The sequence below is a fragment of the Chiloscyllium punctatum genome, chromosome 13, assembly GCF_047496795.1.
Source record: "Chiloscyllium punctatum isolate Juve2018m chromosome 13, sChiPun1.3, whole genome shotgun sequence".
Taxonomy (NCBI): domain Eukaryota; kingdom Metazoa; phylum Chordata; class Chondrichthyes; order Orectolobiformes; family Hemiscylliidae; genus Chiloscyllium; species Chiloscyllium punctatum.
The window spans coordinates 84,179,566-84,202,776 of NC_092751.1; the positions used below are offsets into that span (position 1 = coordinate 84,179,566).

Sequence of the window (23,211 nt, forward strand, 5' to 3'; positions counted from 1 at the left end):
TGGGGAAAATATGGGAAAATGGGGTTGAGAAATTTAGATCAGATTAGATTAGAGTCCCTACAGTGTGGAAACAAGCCCTTTGGCCCAACAAGTCCACACCGACCCTCCAAAGGGTCCGAAGGCGATAGGTAATGAATTTGTTTGTTAGCACATAAGGAGTGGGAGGATGTTAAATCCACTGGGTATCGGCATGGAGAACTTTGTCGTACTGTTTCTGCTTTTAAACTCACGTCTGAGTCTAGGAGAAATGAAACCTTGACAAACCCAGTCAGATAATTCGAAATCTGATTAACCTGTGGATTGAAATCTTGAAGGAGAGACTTTGCATTGTATATAGTGTATCTGAAAGTACAAAAGGATATTGATAGACCAAGTGAATTGGCAAAACAGTGGCAAATGGAGTTCAAAGTAAACAAGTGTGAGATTATCCATTCCAAACTGAGAAAGCATAGATAAGGGGACTTTCTGGAAATTATGAAGTCAAATACAGTAGATGTCCAAAGAGACTTGAGGGTTCGGTTGCACAGATCTTTAAATTGTCACAAACAGGTGGAGAAAATAATCAGGAAGCTAAATGGGATTCTGGCCGGTTATGTCTAGAGAATTGGAGTACAAGAATGTAGACGTCATGCTGAAATTACACAAAACCCCATGGTTACAACTCACTTGGAGCACTGTGAGCAGATCTGGGCACCACACCTTAGGAAGGATATACTGGCCTCGAAGGGAGGGCAATGTGAGTTTACAAGAATGAATCCTAGATTTCAGGAGCCATGAGGAGAGTTTATACAAATAAATTTGTTTAAATTAGACCTATTTTCTTGAGATTTTAGAAGGTTAAGGGGCGATCTGATTGAAGTCTTCTAGATATTGACAGGGAAAGACAGGATAGATAAAGATGAACTATTTCCACTGGTTGAGGATTCTAGAACCCAAAAGCATAGTCCAAGAATTAGAACCAGGCTGTCCATGGGGAGATGCTCTGAAGCACTCCTACACACAAACGATGATAGCTGTTTGGATCTTGCTTCCACAAACAGCAGTGGATGTTGGATCCGTTGGTAATTTTAAATCTGAGAGAGACACATTTTTGTTCAGCAAAGGTATTAAGGGATACGAGCCAAAGACAGGTGTATGGAGTTAGGCCACACATCAGCCCTGATCTCATTGAATAGTACATGCTAGAGGGGCAGAATGGCCTACTCCTGCTCCTATGTTTCTATGCTTAAAGGTAGGAGACAGAAGGTGGAGGACTGTGACCAGCAGTGTGCCTTAACGATTGGGGCTGAGTGCCACTGCTTTTATTCATTTATATAAATAATTTGGATATGAATAGAGGAGGCATGGTTAGTAAGTTTGCAGATGGCACCGAAATAGGTGGCATAGTGGACAGTGAAGAAGGTAATTTCAGAATACAACAGGACTTTGATCAGATGGGCCAATGGGCCGAGAAGTGGCAGCTAGAGTTTAATTTGGATAAATGGGAGTTATTGCATTATGGAAAGACAAACCAGGGCAGGACTTGTATGCTTAATGGTAAGGTCCTGGGGAGTGTTGTCGTACAGAGAGACCTAGGGTTGCAGGTGTATAGTTCCATGAAAGTGGAGTCACAGTTAGACAGGGTGGTGAAGAAAGCATTTAGCATTTGTCAGAACATTGAGTATAAGAATTGGGATGTCATATTACAGCTATACAGGACATTGGTTAGGTCAATTTTAAAAAACTGCGTACAATTCTGATCACCCATCTGTAGGATAGATGTTATTAAACTTGAAAGGGTTTAGAAAAGATTTACAAGGATGTTGCCCAGATTGGAGTGTTTGAGCTATAGGGAGAGGCTGAATAGGCTGGGGTGTTGGAGACTGAGAGATGACCTTATAGAGGTTGATAAAATCATGTGGGACATGGATAGGATAAATAGATAAGGTCTTCTCCCTGAGTTGGGGAAGTTCAGAACTAGAGGGCATAAGTTTAAGGTGAGATGGGAAAGTTTTAAAAGGGACTTAAGGGGCATCTTTCTCATGATGGAATGAGCTGCCAGAGGAAGTGGTGGAGGCTGATACAATTACAACATTTAAAAGACACCTGGATGTGAATATGTATAGGAAGTGTTTAGAATCATGGAATTCCTACAGTGTGGAAACAGGCCTTTCGGCCCAACAAGTCCACACTGACCCTTTGAAAAGTAACCCACCCAAACCCATTCCCCTACCCTGTTGTTGTACATTTACCCCTGACTAATGCACCTAATCTACACAGTTCTGCAACACTATGGGAAATTTAGCACAGCTAATCCACATAACCTGCACATCTTTGGATTGTGGGAGGAAACCCAGAGGAAACCCATGCAGACACAGGGAGAATGTGCAAACTCCACACAGTCGCCTGAGGCTGGAATCAAATCCAGGTCCCTGGCACTGTGAGGCAGCAGTGCTAACTACTGTGCCAGTTTACAGGGATATGGGCCAAATGTTTGCAAATGGGATGAGATCACACTGGGATGTCTAGTCAGTGCAGATGGGTTGGACAATAAGGTCTGTTTCTGTGTTGTATGACTCTGTGATTCTATGAGGGGAAAGTGAGGACTGCAGATGCCGGAGATCAGAGCTGAAAATGTGTTGCTGGAAAAGCGCAGCAGGTCAGTCAAGCGAAGGTGCAGTGTTTTGAATTCAATACAGTTGAGATGAAGAGTAGACAGGCAGGATAATACAGTTTTACCTCAAGAAAAATGAGAAGAGCAGTCTTTGCACTGCAGAGAGATTGAAATGTTTTCTGTTCATATTAAAGGTAATCTTCGCATGAATGTTAAAGATCACTTCACACTTCAGAAACAAGGAGGACAGGTCTCCTCAGTGGTCTGAGTCAACGCGTATCCCTCAACTAATATCATTAAAACAGATTTAATGGTCACAATCACTTTACTGACTGTGGGATCTTGCTATGTGAAAATTGGCTGTGTTTGCTCCTTTACAATGGTGACTGGACTGCAAATGTTTTTTCAGAAAATTGCTAATATCTGAATGGTTGCTGAAAAACTTGAGTTGCTGCTTTCTTTCTATGCTGGTGAATGTGTAACGTTCTCTTGCATCTCTTTCCGTTACAGCCTGCAAGAATGTTCCTCCCAAGAACTGCAGCTTTCCACAGATCCCTGCTAATGGAGGCCTGATATGTCTGACCCATAATAAAACCCGCTATTGCAAGCCGATGTGTAACCAGGTGGGAACTCACAGCATTGCAACAACAATCTCGCACTCCTCAAAAATGTTACCAACCTTCTTCATTCCTCATCTTCCTTGGACTTGTTGACCCAATGACCTTTCCAAAGGTATCAGTAGCAACCACCACAATAGGTAGCTCACTCCAATGTTCATGTCTGATCCAGTACACAGAAGCAAATATTAACATTGATGGTTCTGGGATAATCTCTCACTAAAGATATAGCAATCTATGGAGCAAGCAAATAGTCATTTAGTGAGTTTGGTCAGATCAAGATTCGTCCACTTGCTTCCAATCACAGTAAAATGAATGTTAAATCAATTGCTGTCAAATCACTTGGCATTTGCTGGTGCAGAGTTTCCCAGAGCGAATGTTAAATGGTGTCCATTGAAGGTATGCAGCTAGTTAAACAGATGTACAGTATCAAGATGGTAACAGGAGCGAGTGAAGAGCAGGGTATCAGCACTGGTGGACATGGTCATTGTACTAAACGTTTAATTCAAAATAAAAGGCTAATAGTCTGGGATTCGAATCCCACTATGACAGATTTGAATAGAAATCTGGAATTTAAAAAAAAATCTGTGGTCCCAATAGTTACATAGGAACTGGGTGAAAACAATGACTGCAGATGCTGAAGATCAGATTCTGGAGTAGAGTGGTGCTGAAAAAGCACAGCAGTTCAAGCAGCATCCAAGGAGAAGGAAAATCCAACATTTCGGGCAAAAGCCCTTCATCAGGAATGCTTTTCCTGATGAAGGGCTTTTGCCCGAATCATCAGATTTTCCTGCACATAGGAACGAGGAGCAGGTGCAGACCATCTGGTCCCTCAAGCCTGCTCCAACCTTCAATAAGATCATGGCTGAATCTTTCATGTTGCCTCACAGCGCCAGAGACCTGGGTTCAATTCCCGCCTCAGGCGACTGACTGTGTGGAGTTTGCACGTTCTCCCCGTGTCTGCGTGGGTTTCCTCCGGGTGCTCCGGTTTCCTCCCACAGTCCAAAGATGTACAGGTCAGGTGAATTGGCCATGTTAAATTGCCCGTAGAGTTAGGTAAGGGGTAGATGTAGGGGTATGGGTGGGTTGCGCTTCAGCGGGGCGGTGTGGACTTGTTGGGCCGAAGGGCCTGTTTCCACACTGTAAGTAATCTAATTTAATCACTCCACTTACCCTCCCACTCACCACAACCCTTAATTGTTCAAAAATCTGTCTATCTTTGCCTTAAAAACCTTCAACGGGGTAGCCTCAGCTACTTCACTGGACAGGGAATTCCACAGATTCATGATCCTTTGGCTGCAGAAGTTCCTCCTCAACTCAGCCTGAAATCTGCTCCCCCCTTATTTTGAGGTGACGCCCCCTAGTTCTGGTTTCACCTGCCTGTGGAAACAACCTCCCTGTTTTTATCTTATCTATTTGCTTCTATAAGAAACCCCCTCATTCTTCTAAATTCCACTGAATATAATCCCAGTCTACTCAATCGCTTTTCATAAGCCAACCCTCTGAATCAACCCTGTGAACCTCCTCTGCACCCCCTCCAGTGCCAGTATTTCCTTTCTCAAGTAAGGAGACCAAAACTGTACACAGTACTCCAGGTGTGGTCCCCCCAGCACCCTATACAGCTGCAACATTGCCTCCTGCTTTTAATCTCCATTCCTCGAGTAATGAAGGACAATATTCCACTTGCCTTTTTAATAACCTGCTGCACCTGCAAACCAACTTTTTGTGATTCAAGTAACCATCGTTAATTGTCAGGAAAAATACATCTAGTTCACTGGAGTCCTTGAAAAACGGAAGTTTATTGATGTGTCTGGGCTCCAGAGTCACAACAATGTGGCTGACTCTTAACTGCCCTCTGGGTAATAAGACAAAATAATAATTACCCAGCTGCCCTCTGGGTAAATAGGCAATAATCATTACCCAACTGCCCTCTGGGTAATTAGGCAATAATCATTACCCAGCTGCCCCCTGGGTAATTAGGCGATAATAATTACCCAACTGCCATCTAGGTAATTAGGCAAAATAATAATTGCCCAAATGCCCTCTGGGTAATTAGGCAATTAAATTACTCAACTGCCCTCTGGGTAATTAGGAAATAATAATTACCCAACTGCCCTCTGGGTAATTAGGAAATAATAATTACCCAACTGCCCTCTGGATAATTAGGTAATAATAATCACCCAACTGCCCTCTGGGTAATTACGCAATAAAATTACCCAAGTGCCTACTGGGTAATTAAGCAATAATAATTATCCAACTGCCCTCTGGGTAATTAGTTAATAATAATAATTACCCAACTGCCCTCTGTCTAATTAGTCAAGAATAATTACCCAACTGCCCTCTAGGTAATTAGTCAATAATCATTACCCAACTGCCCTTTGGGTAATTAGACAATAATAATTACCCAATAATAGCCAGCCAGCAATGTCCATACCCCATGAATGAATTTTTTTTTAAAATGTAACCTTGTATACAATAGCCTGGGATACACACACATAAAGACACAGATCTGTACAGAGACAGTCCACACATTATCAGCTTGGATCATGGTAATTAATATAACCACCCACACAAATGCCAGGCAACAATCATCTTCCACAAAAAGGAATCCAAACACCACTCTTTGACGTTCAACAACGTTTCCACCACTCAACAGTCTAGGAGTTACCGCGGACCAAAAACTGATCTAGATTAGCCATATATACACTGAGGCTCCTACAGTTGGTCAGAGACTAAGAATCTGGCAGCAAATAACTTAGCTCCTAACTCCCAAAGCCTGTCCACCATCTCCAAGACGTAAGTCAAGAGCATAATGGAACACTCCCCACACTCTTGGACAAGTGCAGCTCCAACAACACTCACAAAGCTCAGTACCACTGAGGACAAAGCAGCCCATTCGATTGGCACCTCACCCATCATTTTCAATATTCACTTGCTGTGTCACTGAGTAGCAGCTGTGTATACCAATTTACAAGGTGAGGTGCAGTAGCTCACCAAGACACGACCTTCAGTATCATCTTCCAGACCGACAACCTCTACCATCCAGTAGGGCAATGGCATCAGATACATGGGAACACCACCCCCTGTGAGTTTCCCTCCAAGCCTCTCTCCATCCTGAGTTGGAAATATATTGCCCTTTCCTCAGTGCCATTGGGTCAAAATCCTGGAACTGCTTTCTTAACAGCAACCCAGGAGAGACTATTTTAAAATGATGCTCATAGATTCCCTACGGTGTGAAAGCAGGCCATTCAGCCCTTCAGGTCTGCACCAGACCTCCAAAGAGCAACGCACACAGACCCACATCCCTGCATTTCCCACGACTAACTTACATATTTCCCACCAAACCTACACATCCCTGGACACTATGGGTAATTTAGCATGGCCAATCCACCTAACCTGCACATCCCTGGACACTATGAGTAATTTAGCATGGCCAATCCACCTAATCTACACATCCCTGGACACTATGGGTAATTTAGCTTGGCCAATCCACCTAACCTGGATATCCTTGGACACTATGAGTAATTTAGCATGGCTAATCCACCTAACCTACACATCCCTGGGCACTATGGGTAATTTAGAATGGCCAATCCACCTAACCTACACATCCCTGGACACTATGGGTAATTTAGCTTGGCCAATCCACTTAACCTGCACATCCCTGGACACTATCGGTTATTTAGCATGGCCAATCGGCCTAACCTGCACATCCCTGGACACTATGGGTAATTTAGCTTGGCCAATCCACCTGACCTGCACATCCCTGGACACTATGGGTAATTTAGCATGGCCAATCCACCTAATCTACACATCCCTGGACACTATGGGTAATTTAGCTTGGCCAATCCACCTAACCTGGATATCCTTGGACACTATGGGTAATTTAGCATGGCTAATCCACCTAACCTACACATCCCTGGGCACTATGGGTAATTTAGAATGGCCAATCCACCTAACCTACACATCCCTGGACACTATGGGTAATTTAGCTTGGCCAATCCACTTAACCTGCACATCCCTGGACACTATCGGTTATTTAGCATGGCCAATCGGCCTAACCTGCACATCCCTGGACACTATGGGTAATTTAGCATGGCCAATCCACCTAACCTGCACATCCCTGGACACTATGGGTAATTTAGCATGGCCAATCCACCTAACCTGCACATCCCTGGGCACTATGGGTAATTTAGAATGGCCAATCCACCTAACCTACACATCCCTGGACACTATGGGTAATTTAGCTTGGCCAATCCACCTAACTTGCACATCCCTGGACACTATGTGTAATTTAGCATGGCCAGTCCACCTAACGTACACATCCTTGAGCACTATGGGTAATTTAGCATGGCCAATCCACCTAACCTGGATATCTTTGGACTCTGGAGAGAGTCTACCCCTCTCTATTGCCCCATCTCTCTCTCTCCCCTTCTCTCTCTCTCTCCCTCTCTCTTCCGCTCTCTCTCTCTCGCCCCCTCTTTCTCTCTCGTCCCCTCTCTCTCTCTGCCCTCTCTCTCTCTCGCTCCCTCTCTCTCTCCACCTCTCTCTCTCGCTCCATCTCTCCCTCTCTCTCTCCCCGCTCTCCCCTCTCTCTCTCCCCCACACAGACACAGGGAGAATGTACGAGTTCCACACAGACAGTTGCTTGAGGGTGGAATTGAAGCAGGGCCCCTGGTGCTGTGAGGTAACACCACCGAGCCATTGTGCCACTATGCCAGGTGGCCCTTTATCCCTGAATGGTTTCGGAGGAACAGAAGTGCATTCCCATTGTACTTTGCAATGCAGACAGATGTGTTATATTGTGACATCCACTTGTGTTCAGGCCTGCAGGCTGGAAAATTTCACAGGTCTATTTGATTCACATTGTAAAAGATATTTCTCCCTAAAGTGGAAGTCAAACCCGTGCTGACATGTTCTCACTGTGTTTTACAGGGTTACGATTTTGCTTTCCTGAGAAAGTCACGACTGTATGAAGAGTGCGGGGATGACAATGGCTATACCTGGAACACACAGTACATTGGAGGGAATAGGTTGGCTGTCTGCTCAAGTACGTCTTTCTGTTACAGTGTCGTAAGATGTGTGCGCGTGCGTGTGAGTCTGCATGCATATGTGTGTAAGTGTGTGTCTGTGTGTCTGTGCATTTGTGTGCATGTGTCTGCATGAGTGTGTGTGTGTGCTTGTGTATATGTGTTTGTGTGTGCATCTGTGTACATGTGTGTGCCTGTGTGTGTGTGCATATGTGTATAAGTGTGCATGTGTCTATGTGTGCATATTGTGTGTATGTCTGTGTGCATGTGTTTGTGCACATGTGTGTGTCACAGCATGTGCATGTATGTGTTTATCAGAGTGTGCATGTGTGTCTGTGTATATGTGAGTGTGCATGTGTGTGTGTGTGTGCATTTGCCTGTGTGCATGTTGTTGTGTGCATGGGTGTATCTGTATATGTCAGTGTGAGTTTATGTGTGCGTGTGTGTAAGTGTGACAGTGCATGTGTCTGTTTGCATGTGTCTGTGTGCACGTATTTTGTGTGTGAATGTGTATGTGTCTGTATGTGTGCATCTATGTGTGTGCACGTGTGTGTATACACAATGTGTGTGTGTATGAGTGTGCATGTGTTTGTGTGTATACATGTTTCTGTGAGTGTGCTTGAGTGGGCATATGTCCGTGCCTTTGTGTGAGTGTGCATGTATCTCTATGTTGTGAGTGTGTGAGCATGTGTGTGTGTGAGTGTTTGTGCACATGTCTGTGTCTCAGTATGTGTATGTGTGTTTCTCAGAGTGTGCATGTGTATCGGTGTATATGTGAGTGTATATGTGTGTGTGTGAGAATCCGTGAGAGTGTGTGTGTGTATGTGTGCGTTCGCATGTGCATGTGCATTTATGTGAGTGGGTGTTGAGTATGGTTCAGTGTGTGTACGTGCATGTTTGTGTGTGTGTGTATGTCATAGCACGGAGATAGGCCCTTTGGCCCAACCTGGCCCATACTGACCAAAATGTCCATCCACGCTAACCCGATTCCGCTGCACTTGGCCCATATCCTTCTGAACCTTTCCTATCCATATATTTGTCCAAATGCCTTTGAAATCTTGTTAATGTACCCGGCAACCACTTCCACTGGCAGCTCATTCCATATGCGTACCACCCTCTCTGTAGAAAAGTTGCCCCTCAGGTTCCCTTTTATTTTTTCCCCTCTGACCTTAAACTGACACCCTCTAGCCCTCAATTCCCCAAATCTGGGAAAAAGACTGAGTGCATTCACCCTATCCATACCTCTCATGATCGCATATACTTCTGTAAGATACCCCCCTCAGTCTCCTCCACTCAAAAGAAAAACATCCTAGCTTGTCCAGCCTCTCCCTTTAACTCAGACCATTGAGTCCAGGCAGCATCCTTGTAAATTTCTTCTGCACTCTTTCCAGTTTAATAACATCCTTCCTATAACAAGGTGACCAAACTGAACATAATATTCCAAGTGCAGCCTCACCAATGTCCTGCATAACTGCAACATAACATCCCAACTTCTATCCTCAATGCCCTGACTGATGAAGGCCATTGTGCCAAAAGCCGCCTTCATTGCCCTGTGACTCCACTTTCAGAGAAGCGTGCACCTGAACTCCAAGATCCCTCTGTACCACTACCCCTCCTTAAGGCCCTATCATTCACCATGAAATTCCTACCTTGATTTGACTTTCCAAAATGCAAGACCTCACACTTATCTATGTTAAGCTCCATTTGCCATTTCTTAGCCCACTTCCCCCGCTGCTCAAGGTGTTATGACTCAGTGGTGAACCACTCTGTTAATTAAATCAAAAGTTCACCTCACCTCATAATCAATATGAGTGACAGATAACTTGCCAAATTCCACCATTTAAAGAAAATAATGTAAATGTATTCTTTAATTCATAAAATGAACATTAAACAACAACTATTCACAACTCTAAGCCCCCCCTTTCTCTTAACTGCTTATTACCTGCCTCCAACTCTATAACAATATGCTGTTCCAATAAACACTTATTAAAATTACAAAACCATACAGCGACTGTCTTCTTCCGGCTGAGGATCTCCCTGGGTCATCTTCTTTCTTTTTACTGTGAATATGTTTCATATGGAAAGGTACCTTTGATAGAGAGTGTTTCAGGTGGCTGTTGTTCTCCTGATGGCAGTTGCTCCATCTGATTTTCATAATGCCTGCCTTTTTTATACCCCCAACATCTGATCATCTCATTGGCTCGAAGTTTGTAAAACAATAAATTCAAACTCAATTGGGTTTTAGTATCCTGGGGCATAATTTAAACTGATTGGTTAAATTTGAATCGTCAAAACAGCAACCAACTCAGGTATCTATTTCACAGTCAAATGTTACATATTTTCAATTTTCCAGTACACTCTGAGCCTAATAGTGCTTGTAAACTCTCAGTGCAAAATACATTCACACTGTCTTAAAGGTACCTTCAACTTTATAATAAAGGTCCTGCTGCAATTTATGATAACCTTCCTCAGTCCATGATTTTATTGTTATCTGCAACCTTACTAATCAAATTTATTAATGTTTGTATGTGTGGGTGTGTGAGTGTGTGTTTTGTTGTGGACCCGGCCAGACCCCCTCAAAACATCTTAAGAAGGTGGCCCAGACCCTAACTTTGTCTTATTTTAAAGGCAGGTGTAGCGTGGATAATCCTGGTGTGATGCAGTTGGTCAAATCACTTGGCTTTAAATAAAACAGAATTTATTTAAACACTATGGATTAAGCACGTACAAAAGAAAGCAGAATTTAGAATAACTTAATTTATCAGATAACCCATCGTGACCTAATGTACGAGCTCCTTCAATCTCTGCAACATCCCAATAGAGCACCCCTTGACAAAAGGTAAATTCAAACATAGGTTCTTACAGGCAAGTGAGATTTCAGAGAGAAAGACCGGGCAAGAAACATTTGTTGAAGCATGGAGCCTCTTTTCACTGTAGCTGCCCCTCTAGATCCCCAGCAGTTTCTGACTGCCTGCTAAAACTAAACCCAAGCTAGAAAAAAACCTGTACTGGGAGAACTGGCGACTCCCCTGTCTTTGTTCAAAGTGACCATTTCCAGACAAATCGGCACCTCTGCCTTTACAATCTCTATTGAAAAAAACCCCAGGGACAACATAACCTTCTTAAAGAGACAGCATCGTCATGCCTTCCCTCTTAAGAGGAAATGAACCATCAATGTACAAAGATGGCTTCATTTTAAAACCCCTTAGTCTTACACTGTTAGTACACTACAATACGTATATATTACATTAACTATAACCATGTAAACATGCGCTATTATATTCTATTTGAGTCTGTTTTACTCCCGCCATCGAATGCCTCTGTTTCTCAACAATACGTCGGCAATCCTGCCCTGCCACATATACAATTTCCAAATTGAATGACTGATAATAAGGTCCATCTAAACAGTCTAGAATTTATGCCCTTAAATTTCTCCAAAAACTTCAATGGGTTATGGTAAGAATGCATTTTTATCTACCCAATTGTCTCAGACACATTACTGGCAAGATAAATGTTGAAATGTTGTAATGCCAACACCAATTTCAAAGTCTCCTTCTCATTTGTCAAATATTTCTGCTGATGAATGTTAAACTTCATGGAGAAATACCTGATAGGTCTTTTTTTATCTTCTCGCAAGATCTTCATGCAAGAGCACAGCACCAACACCCACATCATTTGCATCAATAGCCACCTCGAATGGCTTTGCATAATTAAATGTGGCTAATACTGGGGCAGTGGTTAACACAGCTTTCAGGTTGTCAAATGCCTTCTGACAGTCAACTGTCCACTGAAACCTCCTGCTTTTCTTTAGTAAAACAGTGAGTGGAGCAACCACAATGCTAAAATTGGATATGAATTTCCAATAAAATCCATTCAATTCCAGGAATCATAATACCTCTCACTTCATCAATGCTATGGGAAACTCCCCATTTACCTTTGTTTTAGCATTCCGTGGGGCCATCTGTCCATGTCCAATAGCATGGCCCAAGAAGGTGAGTTGGGCTTTGCCAGGTTTATCACCAAGCCTGCCTTCCGAAGCCAATCGAATAATTCTGATAAATTTCCTTCCATGTGTGACTAAAAATCACCAGGTCCTTAATGTAAACCACACAACTTGGTCATCCGGAAACGACTTTACTGATTATTCTTTGAAGTGTGGCTGCCACATGTTTCATACCAAATGGCATGACTTTAAATTGATGCAGTCCATTCAGGATAACAAAAGCCAAAATTGTCTTTGGTCTTTTGGATAAAGGTACCTACTAGTATCCCCTGAGTAAGTCCAACTTAGAAATATCTGCAGTTTGTCCCAGATTTTCAATACAGTCTTCGAAATGTGGAATTGGATATGAATCAAACTTTGTAACTGTGTTGACTTTATGAGAATACACCATATAACAATTGGGTACCATCCGGTTTTGTCACCAATACTATGGGTGAGCTCCAGTCACTGCAACTCATTTCAATTATGTCATCATGGCGTTCAACCTCCTTTTGAACTTGTGCCAACTTTGGAGAGTTAAGTCTATATGACTGTTGTTTAATTGGAACAGCATTTCCTATATCTACATCATGCATAATTAGATTTGTACCTCCCAGTTTATTTCCACATATCTCCCCATGCAGTAGCAATAACTCTTTCAGATTATTTCAATTTCCCTCGAAGGTAACTCAATAATTTATCCCAATGACAACATCCTCATTGTCAAATTTCATTTGAGGAATGTCCAATTCAGTATCCTCTGAACTTGGTTCTTCAGTCTGTGTTGTAACTAGTGGCGCATTCTCTTTTTGCTTTCCTTCCCTGTCAAAATGCCTTTGGAGTATATTCACATGACACACTTTGTGAGATTTCTTTCTGTCTGGAGACCTTTTCAAATAGTTCACCTCACTCAATTTCCTTTCAACTTGATAAGGTCCACTAAAACTTGCTTTTAAAGGTTCACCTATCACTGGAAGTATCACTAACACTGTTTCTCCATTACCAATACTATGAGTTTTTGATTTCCTGCCTGCTTCCTGTTTCATTGTATGCTGTGATATTTTTAAATGTTGTCTAGTCAACTCCCCCCAACCCGTTATTACCACAGTATTACAGACTGCTATTATCATTGTATTACAGACTGCTATTACCTCGGTATTACAGACTGGTATTACCATGGCATTACAGACTGGTATTACCATGGCATTACAGACGGGTATTACCATTGAATTACAGACTGCTATTACCTCGGTATTACAGAGTGGTATTACCATGGCATGACAGACAGGTATTACCATTGTATTACAGACTGGTATTACCACGGTACTACAGACAGTTATTACCACAGTATTACAGATTGGTATTACCATGGTATTACCACTGTGTTACAGACTAGTATTACCATGATATTACCATGCTATTATCACGGCATTACAGACTTATATTGCCATGGTATTAGCTCAGTATTCCAGACTGGTATTACCACGGTATTACAGACCAGTATAACCATGGTATTCAGCTTGGTATTACCACGGTATTACAGACAAGTATTACCACAGCATTATAGGCTGCTATTACCACAGTATTGCAGACTGGTATTACCACGGTATTATAGACTGGTATTACCACTGTATTACAGACGGGTATTACCACAGTATTACAGACTGGCATTACCACATGTATTACAGACTGGCATTACCATGATATTATAGACTGATATAGCCATGGTATTATAGACTGGTATTACCACAGTATTACCACAGTATTACAAACTGGTATTACCACGGTATTATGGACTGGTATTACCATGGTATTACAAATTGATATTATCACGGTATTACAGACTGGTATTACCATGGCAATACAGACTGATTTCTCTTTAAGAGTTATTGGAGAAGAAGAGGACCTTGAGGAAACTAACAGCCATTAATTGCAGTGCCATAAACTTCTCAAAAATAACTAGGCCGTAAATATAGTTGCTTAGAGACTTTGGGTTGAGAGAGGAGAAGTGCAGTGGATTGTGGATATTATGGAGCCTGTAGGAGTAGCTAGCCTGTGGTGTGGATGGCTGAATAGTGTGGGCGGTGAAATCCTGGTTTCTCAATGGTACTTTCAGGTGAAGAGATTACATCCATGTTGAGTTTCTCCCCATCCTGTGACAGGTTCCTGTTTGTAATAATTTGGGTGCAGTTTCTGAAACATTGTGATAAGGCATAAGAACTAGGAGCAGGAGTCAGCCACCTGGCCCATTAAGTCTGCTGCACCATTCATGACTAGTCTGTTTGTGCATGCAACTTCACTTACCCACCCGCTCACTATAACCCTTAATTGTTCAAAAGTCTGGCTATCCTTGCTTTAAAAAGCATTTAATGAAGTAGCCTCAACTGCTTCACTGGGCAGGGAATCCCACAGATTCACAACCCTTTCATTCAGTTCAAAATCTACCCCCCTTCCCCACCCCTTATTTTAAGATTATGCCCGTTTGTTCTAGTTTTACCTGCCTTTGAAAACAACCTCCCTGCTTCTAACAAATCTATTTCATTCTTAATTTATACATATCTATAAGATCCCCCCCTCATTCTTCTAAATTCCAATGAGTATAGTCTCACTCTACTCAATCTCTCCTCATAAGCCAACCCTCTCAATTCCAAAGTCGATCCAGTGAACCTCCTCTGCACCCCCTCTAGTGCCAGTATGTCCTTTCTTAAGTAAGGAGACCAAAACTATACACAGGTGTGGTCTCACCAGCACTCTGTGCAACTGCAACATAACCTCCCTGCTTTTAAATTCCATCTCTCTAGCAATGAAGGACAATTTTCTGTTTGCCTTCTTAACTACCTGCTGCACCTGCAAACCAACTCTTTGTGATTCATGCACAAGGTCACCCAGGTCCCTCTGCACAGCAGCATGCTGCAATTTTTCACCATTTAGATAACAGTCCATTTTGCTGTTTTTCCAACCAAAATCGTCCTTCCAAAGCATTCACACTGACACTCACTAACTGTTGCCTGGTCCACTTTTTGTGTTATCAGACGTGTTTTTAGGGTTTTTATACTTCATAAACTGAATGGATTCTGTTGCAGTTTTATGATAGCATTGTTGTTCTCCTCCCTGGTCTACTCTTCTATCACATAATGAATGGCTTTCTTCAAAACCAAACCTTCTTTAGACTGTCTAAACCTGATTTAAAAATCTCTTCGGTAATTCCAACAACAATTCTGTCACTTGTGAATTCTGAATTCCAAAATGCCACAGTCTTTACAGATACTAATCTGCAGAGATCATTATTTAATAGATCAATGGATTTCCACATATACTGCAATCTTAATCTGTCAAGAATTTAGTTTGTTTCAGATTAAAGGAATTTTAAAAACGTGTAGATTTTAGATTTAGATTACTTACAGTGTGGAAACAGGCCCTTCGGCCCAACAAGTCCACACCGCCCCGCCGAAGCGTAACCCACCCATACCCCTACATCTACATCTACCCCTTACCTAACACTACGGGCAATTTAGCATGGCCAATTCACCTGACCTGCACATCTTTGGACTGTGGGAGGAAACCGGAGCACCCGGAGGAAACCCACGCAGACACGGGGAGAACGTGCAAACTCCACACAGTAAGTCGCCTGAGGCGGGAATTGAACCCGGGTCTCCGGCGCTGTGAGGCAGCAGTGCTAACCACTGTGCCACCGTGCCGCCCACTTTTGATTTTCATCAAAAGTATTTGTACATTCTTTCACATTTTGACAAATTATAAAGCCATCAGTTGCAGATTCAACTGAATGCATTAGCTTGTTCAGCTTGTCATTTAGTGTTTTGCTTGAAAGCAATTCTGTATCCTAGGAACTGTTTTTTACCAAGGTGTCAAAACGTGTGTTCTACTTGGGAGGTCTCGGAAATTAAATCTGCCAGATCATATTATTTCTCCTGTCATGTCTTTCTAATGTAATACACATTTTTTTCTTATTTAAAGTTTTTCAATTCAGCGTACCTCCAATGCTGTTTTATTCTTTCTCCCAACGAGATTCTGACTTCTTCATTACAGTAAGGCTGTTTTGTTTCTCTTCTCCGAAATACATTTAGACTGTGTCATTTTACAAGGCTGCATCTCTGTACTGCTGAGTAGGGGTTTCCTGATTTCGCAGGCAAAGTTTTCCATTTTCTTGTGGTACAGCTATCAATGGTTTCCCACCAATCATGGCCCATGAAAGAATGTCTTTTCCCAAACAACATCTGATGCCTCTTGCTCTTATTGCAGCCTCAGTAGACCTCTCATTATGTTCTTTTTATATATTTTGCCTTCTTCAGGTTTTTGAATGTCCCTTTGTCATCGGCTCTTGATGTCATTACTCTAGCCATTCACTGTGATATTCGCTCATGGTGGCACAGTGGTTAGCACTGCTGCGTCACAGTGCTAGAGACCCAGGTTCAATTCCTGCCTCAAGCAACTATCTGTGTGGGGTTTGCACATTCTCCCTATGTCTGCATGGGTTTCCTCCCACAGTCCAGAAACATGCAGGTTGGGTGAATTGGCCATGCTAAATTGCCTGTAGTGTTAGGTGAAGGAGTAAATGTAGGGGAATGGGTCTGGGTGGGTTGCTCTTCGGAGGGTGGATGTGGACTTGTTGGGCCAAAGGGCCTGTTTCCACACTGTAAGTAATCTAATCACTATGATGGCACACTCATTGTGTGCTGCAAGTACTCCTTCTAGCCTTCCCATCCACTCCACTCCAATAATTTCAAGTTGGGTTTTGCTCCATAGGATTTCTAGCTTTACTTATGGAGCTCCAATGTCCATTCACGCCCTGAATGAACATCTTATCGGGATTGCTCCTACAGATTCTGGTAAATCCAGGCTTCTCACTCATGCTTTCTTCTGATCTTCCTTTCCTGTCTTAAATGAAAGGTTTTACCACAAAGTGCTGTTTCCCCTTTGGGACATTTTCTCTGTAGATAATGTAACTGTGTGGAGTTTGCACATTCTCCCTGTGTCTGCGTGGGTTTCCTCCGGGTGCTCCGGTTTCCTCCCACAGTCCAAAGATGTGCAAGTTAGGTGAATTGGTCATGCTAAATTGCCCGTAGTGTTAGGTAAAGGGGTAAAAGTAGGGGAATGGGTGGGTTGCGCTTCGGCGGGTCGGTGTGGACTTGTTGGGCCAAAGGGCCTGTTTCCACACTGTAAGTAATCTAATCTAAAAAAAACTCTTCAACTGCTTTATTGTTCTGGATCTTAAAACCATAATGCTGTACGAGTCCAGTACATGAGGAGCATGGATAGGGTGAATAGCCAAGGTCTTTTCCCCAGAGTAGGAGAGTCCAGAAGTAGAGGGCATAGGTTTACGGTGAGAAGAAAAAGATTTAAAAGGGGAACTAAGGGGCAGTGTTTTCACGCAGAGGGTGGTACGTGTATGGAATAAACTGCCAGAGGAAGTGGTGGAGGCTGGTACAGCTGCAACATTTAAAAGGCATTTGGATGGGTATATGAATAGGAAGGGTTTGGAGGGATATGGGCTGGGTGGTGGCAGGTGGGATTAGATTGAGTTGGGATATCTGGTCGGCATGGACGGGTTGGACCGAAGGATCTGTTTCCATGCTGTATATCTCTATGACTCCACTGCTCCTTGGGCTACCACAACGTTCACTGTCAGTTTGTTGCATGGAACCACTAAATCAAATTTCAATCTTCACCACAGATATTATGTTTGGTTTGGGATGCCTGCGGTTGTTTGCTGTGACCAAGTTATTCTTAATGAGAAGAGGACCTCATCTTAAACATGACACCGTTTACTGCATGACAGAATCGGGGACTAATTAGATTAATAATATAAATATTGTTACTAAGACGAACGGGAGATCTACAGTACCGACTTACATTCCCCGAGATTGTGAGTTGTTTGAGCATCCACTCATCCAAGTCCTCATGGCATCCTCAAATTGGAAAGAGCTTAATGCATTGTCCAATCCTTTCAGAAACCATCGCTCTATGTAACAGTCTCCCTGGGGACAATCTTCAACTAACTCTGTGTGGAGATGCAGCCAGTGAAACAAAGGGCCCACAAGGCCCTGTATGAATGAACCTCCTCACTCTCTCAATGTTCTTTTCCCAGAGAGTTCCATCAGAGTGAGTGGCGTAGCATCTGCCTACTTTCCCAGGACGTGTCAACATGCATGGTACAACTACACTGAGGAGAAAAGGTTGATTTCAGACTTTAAGGAAGAACTCAGACAGCGGGGCATAGACAAAGTCAACAGTAAAACTAAGTGCCTGTTGTGTGGGGACCTACTTTCTTAATCCACACACTCCACATACAACAGAGCAAAAGTCAAAGGATTTTTGCATCTCCACTTACTGGAGTTTGATTGTGAAAGTATTGCTGAATGCTAATCCTAAACTCCCTCCAATATTCGTATGTTCAGTTTCCTTCCGTATCGCAACACAAAGTATTCTCCTACATTACACCACTGAGCTTCTTACGTTATTATGTGAGCTTCCTCTGATATTACAATACTCAACTTCCCCATACATTACAGCCCCGCGATTCATCCTACATTACAACGCAAGAATCCATCCAGGACAAAGACAGAAATTGCTGGAAAAGCTCAGCAGGTCTGGCAGCACCTGTGGAGAGAAATCAGAGTTAACTTTTCAAGTCAAGTGACCCTTCCTTAGAACTATAATCGTCAGAATTTGTCCTATACTGTTATATCAACCTTCTTCCCATATTCTAGCAACAAGTTCCTTCCTATCCCAGAAAGAAAAAAAGCTGCAAAAACTGGTATATGTCACAAACTGGACTCTAGCAATCTTTTTCCTTCCCAGTATTTTTAATGAGTTTTATTTTGCCTCTGTGATGTTGTAGCTCTGAAACATCCTCCGATATTACAGCACCAAACTTCCCACTCTATGACAAAGTGAATCTTCCTCACATATTCTTCCTTCTATACCATACTTCCTCATTTTTGCAACAACACACTTTCTCCTAATGCACCAAATTTCATCTGCTATTAAAGTACCAAACTTCCTGTCATATATTGCTGCCAAATGTCAGCTGTATTATGTAAGTACAAAGTATATCAATGAAATAAAAACAGCATAGGCTGGTCTGTTTCTGTTTCTTTGTACTTCATTAGCTGTACAGAGATATCACTAGTGGTCACCTAAGGTGCTATGTAAATGAAAGTCTTCTTTTTCTAAGTTAATGTTAAGTTTGGTCACAAAATAATCCCAGGAGCTGAAAACTGCTCAGGATTTATGCACCAGTGAGGACAATAGTTTGCCTGGAAATAGTTGCCAGAGAGGTATACATACTTAAAACTGATGAGTTCAATATATTTAGAGTCATAGAGATATACAGCATGGAAACAGACCCTTCAGTCTGACTCATCCATGATGACCAGAGATCCTAACCTAGTCTAGTCCCATTTGCCAGCATTTGGCCCTTATCCCTCTGAACGCTTCTTATTCATGTACCCATCCAGATGCCTTTTAAATGTTTTAATTGTACTATAATACTGAGGTCACCCCTCAGTCTCCAATGCTCCAGCCTATTCAGGGTATCCCTGTAGCTTAAATCCTCCAACCCTGGCAACATCTTTTATTGATTTTATTTACAATTTGAGCTTCTCAAAGCTGATGTTGCCAACTCCCACTTTAGCTGGTCTGGTAGCATCTGAGGAGCAGGAGAGTCGACGTTTTGGGCAGGACTCTTCATCAGGACTGTGTTTTCCAAGCGCCATACTTTATCGACTCTGACTTTCCAGCATCTGCAGTCCTTATTAGTTCCTAAAGAAAAAAATACGTCATTGTGCGAAATCAGGGGCAGGTCAGAAAGCCGAACAGAATATGTTCGATAATCTGGACTTGTTGGGCCAAATGGCCTGTTTCCACACTGTAGGGATTCTAGTCTATTCTTTTCTATTCAATGTTCTATGTTAATAGAAAAACAGTGAGAAAAAGCTTTGTCAGAAGGGTTAGAATACAGAGAAAGCTAGCTCAAAGTATAAAAAGAGATACGATGAGTTTCTATAGATATTATTAAGAATTATTACTCATTAACACCCTCATCACTAATCTTGACAAAGATGACACTGTGCCAATTTTATTTGTTAATTCAGTAGGCCCATCTCTGTTTGGTCTCGAATTGATGGGTATTGGGTCATTTCAGATAGCAGTTTATGGATGTGGAATCATATGTAGGCCAGACTGGGTACAGATGGCAGGTTTCCTTCCCTAAATGGCATAACTGAAACAGATGGCTTTGACAATAATTTGTGATCATTTCATGGTCACCATCACTGAGATTCACTTCCAATTCCGGGGTTACCCATGAGCAATAGAGCAGACCTCCTAAGTGTGAGAACGTAGAGTTGTTGTGAATGAGAGGGGGAACTGAGTACACGTACTACTAAGTCTTGTCTTCACATGAAGCTGAGGGTGATGGAGGAGGAATGGTGAGTTAAGGGATTCACAAGCTTCCTTCTGGATATTTTGAGGAAGTGGTACTTCCTGCTCAAAGCAGGTTAAAACAGAGATAAGATTGCACAGGGTTCTTGCAAACTCCTCTATTCCTGAGCATCACTAGGGGTCCTCCATTACTGATTCCCAGTAAGATCACTGAGTGAAGCTTCTAGGTAACACAGGAGCCTGCTTCTTTGAACCATCGTCACCCTGAATTCTTACTTTAATGGAAATTGATGCAGTAAGGCAATGGCTGATTGACTCCTTGAAGGTACTGTAGCTGTCACTCACCGTCTTCCCTAATGAGCTGGCCGGAAGAGGAAATATGTTGGGATGGAGAAAATGGATGCCCAGAGTGGGCTATAATGTATGAGTCTGTTTTACTTGCATTCACTGAGTTGTCGCTGCCAGATTTCATGGGTCTGGGCAGCCTGACAGCAGCACAGACTACCCCTCAGACAGGATTGTATGTGGATCAGAGACAGTCCAGTCCATTACCGTAGTTATGCTCAGCTCAGGATGAAATAACCACATAGGGGTTGGTATCCCATTACCAAGGCAGCCTTTATTTACATGTGTATTGTATGTGACACTGACCCAGCTAGTTCAGAGCTAGCTCCTAGAGTGAACAGAACCTCCGACACTCCTGTTTATATCTGTCAGCCAGGACTCCCTGACTGGATCAGGTTAATAGTCCCAATAGGGGAGCTCATATACTATGAAGTCCACTTGGCTCATCTCATACCAATAACTACACAGGCCGTCTCCCACTTTCCTCATCAACATTGTAACCCTCTATTCCTTTCCCTCATACTCTTGCCTACCTTCTATTTAAATGCAATCACACAATCATTTTGACTATTCCTTTTGATAGCAAATGCCACATTCCCACCACTCCCTTGAAGATTCCTATTGAGTTTCTCGGTGACTACATTATATGAAAGCCTCTAGTTATTGTCATCCCTAAAGAGGGCGACGGGAGGTGATAGCCAACTGGTATTGCCATTGAACTATTAACCGAGAGGTCCCGGCGCTGTTGTGGGACTATGGTTTCACATCCCACCATGGCAGTTGGTAGAATTTGAATTCAATAACAAATAAAATTGCAAGTTGAATGATGACCACAAGACGAGAAAAATCCTCTCATTCACCGATGCCTTTTGCATCTACCACCCTTACCCAATCTGGCCTACGTGTGACTTCCGATCCACAGTGATGTGATTGACTCTTACCTGCTCCCTGAAGTAGCCCAGCAAGCCACACAGTTAGCAGGAAGTAGGAAGTCCCAAACAAGAAATGAAATGGAATGGACCACCGAGCATCAACCTAGGCACCATTGACCCTGGGAATGTCTCCTTACCAATATCTGGGGGATGTGCCAAAACTGGGGAGAGCTGTTGCACAGACTAGTCAAGCAACAGACTTCCATCATCATACTCACAGAATCATACTTTACAGACAATGTCCAGATACCACCACCATGTCTGGATAGGACAGAGCCAGCAGAGGTGCTGGTAGGCAATTAGTAAGGCATTGTCTCGGCTCTTACTCTGGTTCTAAACCTCAGGAAGTCTCATGACATCAGGTCAAACGTGGGCAATGAAATGTCCTGCTGATTACCAGGTGCTGCCCTCCCTTAGCTAATGAGTCAGTATTGCTCTATGTTGTACAACCCTTGGAGGAAGTACTGAGGGCGGCGAGAATGCACTCTGGATGGAGCATTCAGTTACTGCACAGTGGCTTCACACGTCAAGACATTTTCTTTATTTTGAGGGTGTCACAGCTCCATCCTTAATTACTCTTGAATTGAGGGGCTTCCTCAGCCAGTTCAGAGGCAGCCACATTGCTGTGAGTCTGGAGTCACATGTAGGCCAGACCAAGGAAGGATTGCAGATTTCCCTAAAAGTCATTGGTAATACAAATCGATAGCTGTCATGGTCACCATCACCAGCACCAGACTTTTGATTCTCGATTTCATTAATTGCAATTACGCTCCATCAGATTCCACAATGGGAGTTGAACCCACATTGGTAGAAACTTAGCCTGGGCCTGCTAAATTATTCATATTGCCATGACACCACCTCCTTCAATTTGTGGATGGTTGTGACAGGAAGCAGGTGGGTCTCCTTGACCATGACATTCCTCTAGCCATGATTCCAATCACCACGGGATGTTTGCTGACAAGACTTTGGATACATCTGTCAACAGGCCCAATCTGATGGCACACAATCACAAAGAGGTCAGCGCTATATCAATCTTGCCAGCTTGATCTTGTTTTACATATTTTTAAAGGCATCTGTCATCATTATTGCCTCACTGATTAGACCAACCTCCCTTCAGAGTCTTACTCACTGCTGTTCTGCTGTAAATTTCTAACCATTGAAGTCAATCATGTATTGCTCAATGAAAATTATTGGTGAGTTGGTTCAAGGTGAGGTTGCTATCAATTAAGGTTTAGGAGGAGATTGGCTAGCCATGTATCTCCGATTTCATATTCTGAAACTAATTATATCTCTTGAATACCATGGTGCTCGA

General features: G+C 42.8%; 1 protein-coding gene across 1 annotated transcript in view; it reads left to right on the plus strand.

The window, feature by feature from the left end:
• The window catches only part of LOC140484579 (uncharacterized), a 38,183-nt gene extending 18,861 nt beyond the window's left edge, over positions 1-19,322 (plus strand). The window contains exons 4-6 of the mRNA XM_072583033.1: positions 3,104-3,216; positions 8,143-8,257; positions 18,326-19,322. Of these exons, the coding sequence (XP_072439134.1) occupies positions 3,104-3,216; positions 8,143-8,257; positions 18,326-18,510 (413 nt within the window). The 3' untranslated portion in view covers positions 18,511-19,322. The remainder of the gene's footprint in view (positions 1-3,103; positions 3,217-8,142; positions 8,258-18,325) is intronic.
• The last annotated feature ends 3,889 nt before the right edge of the window (positions 19,323-23,211 follow it).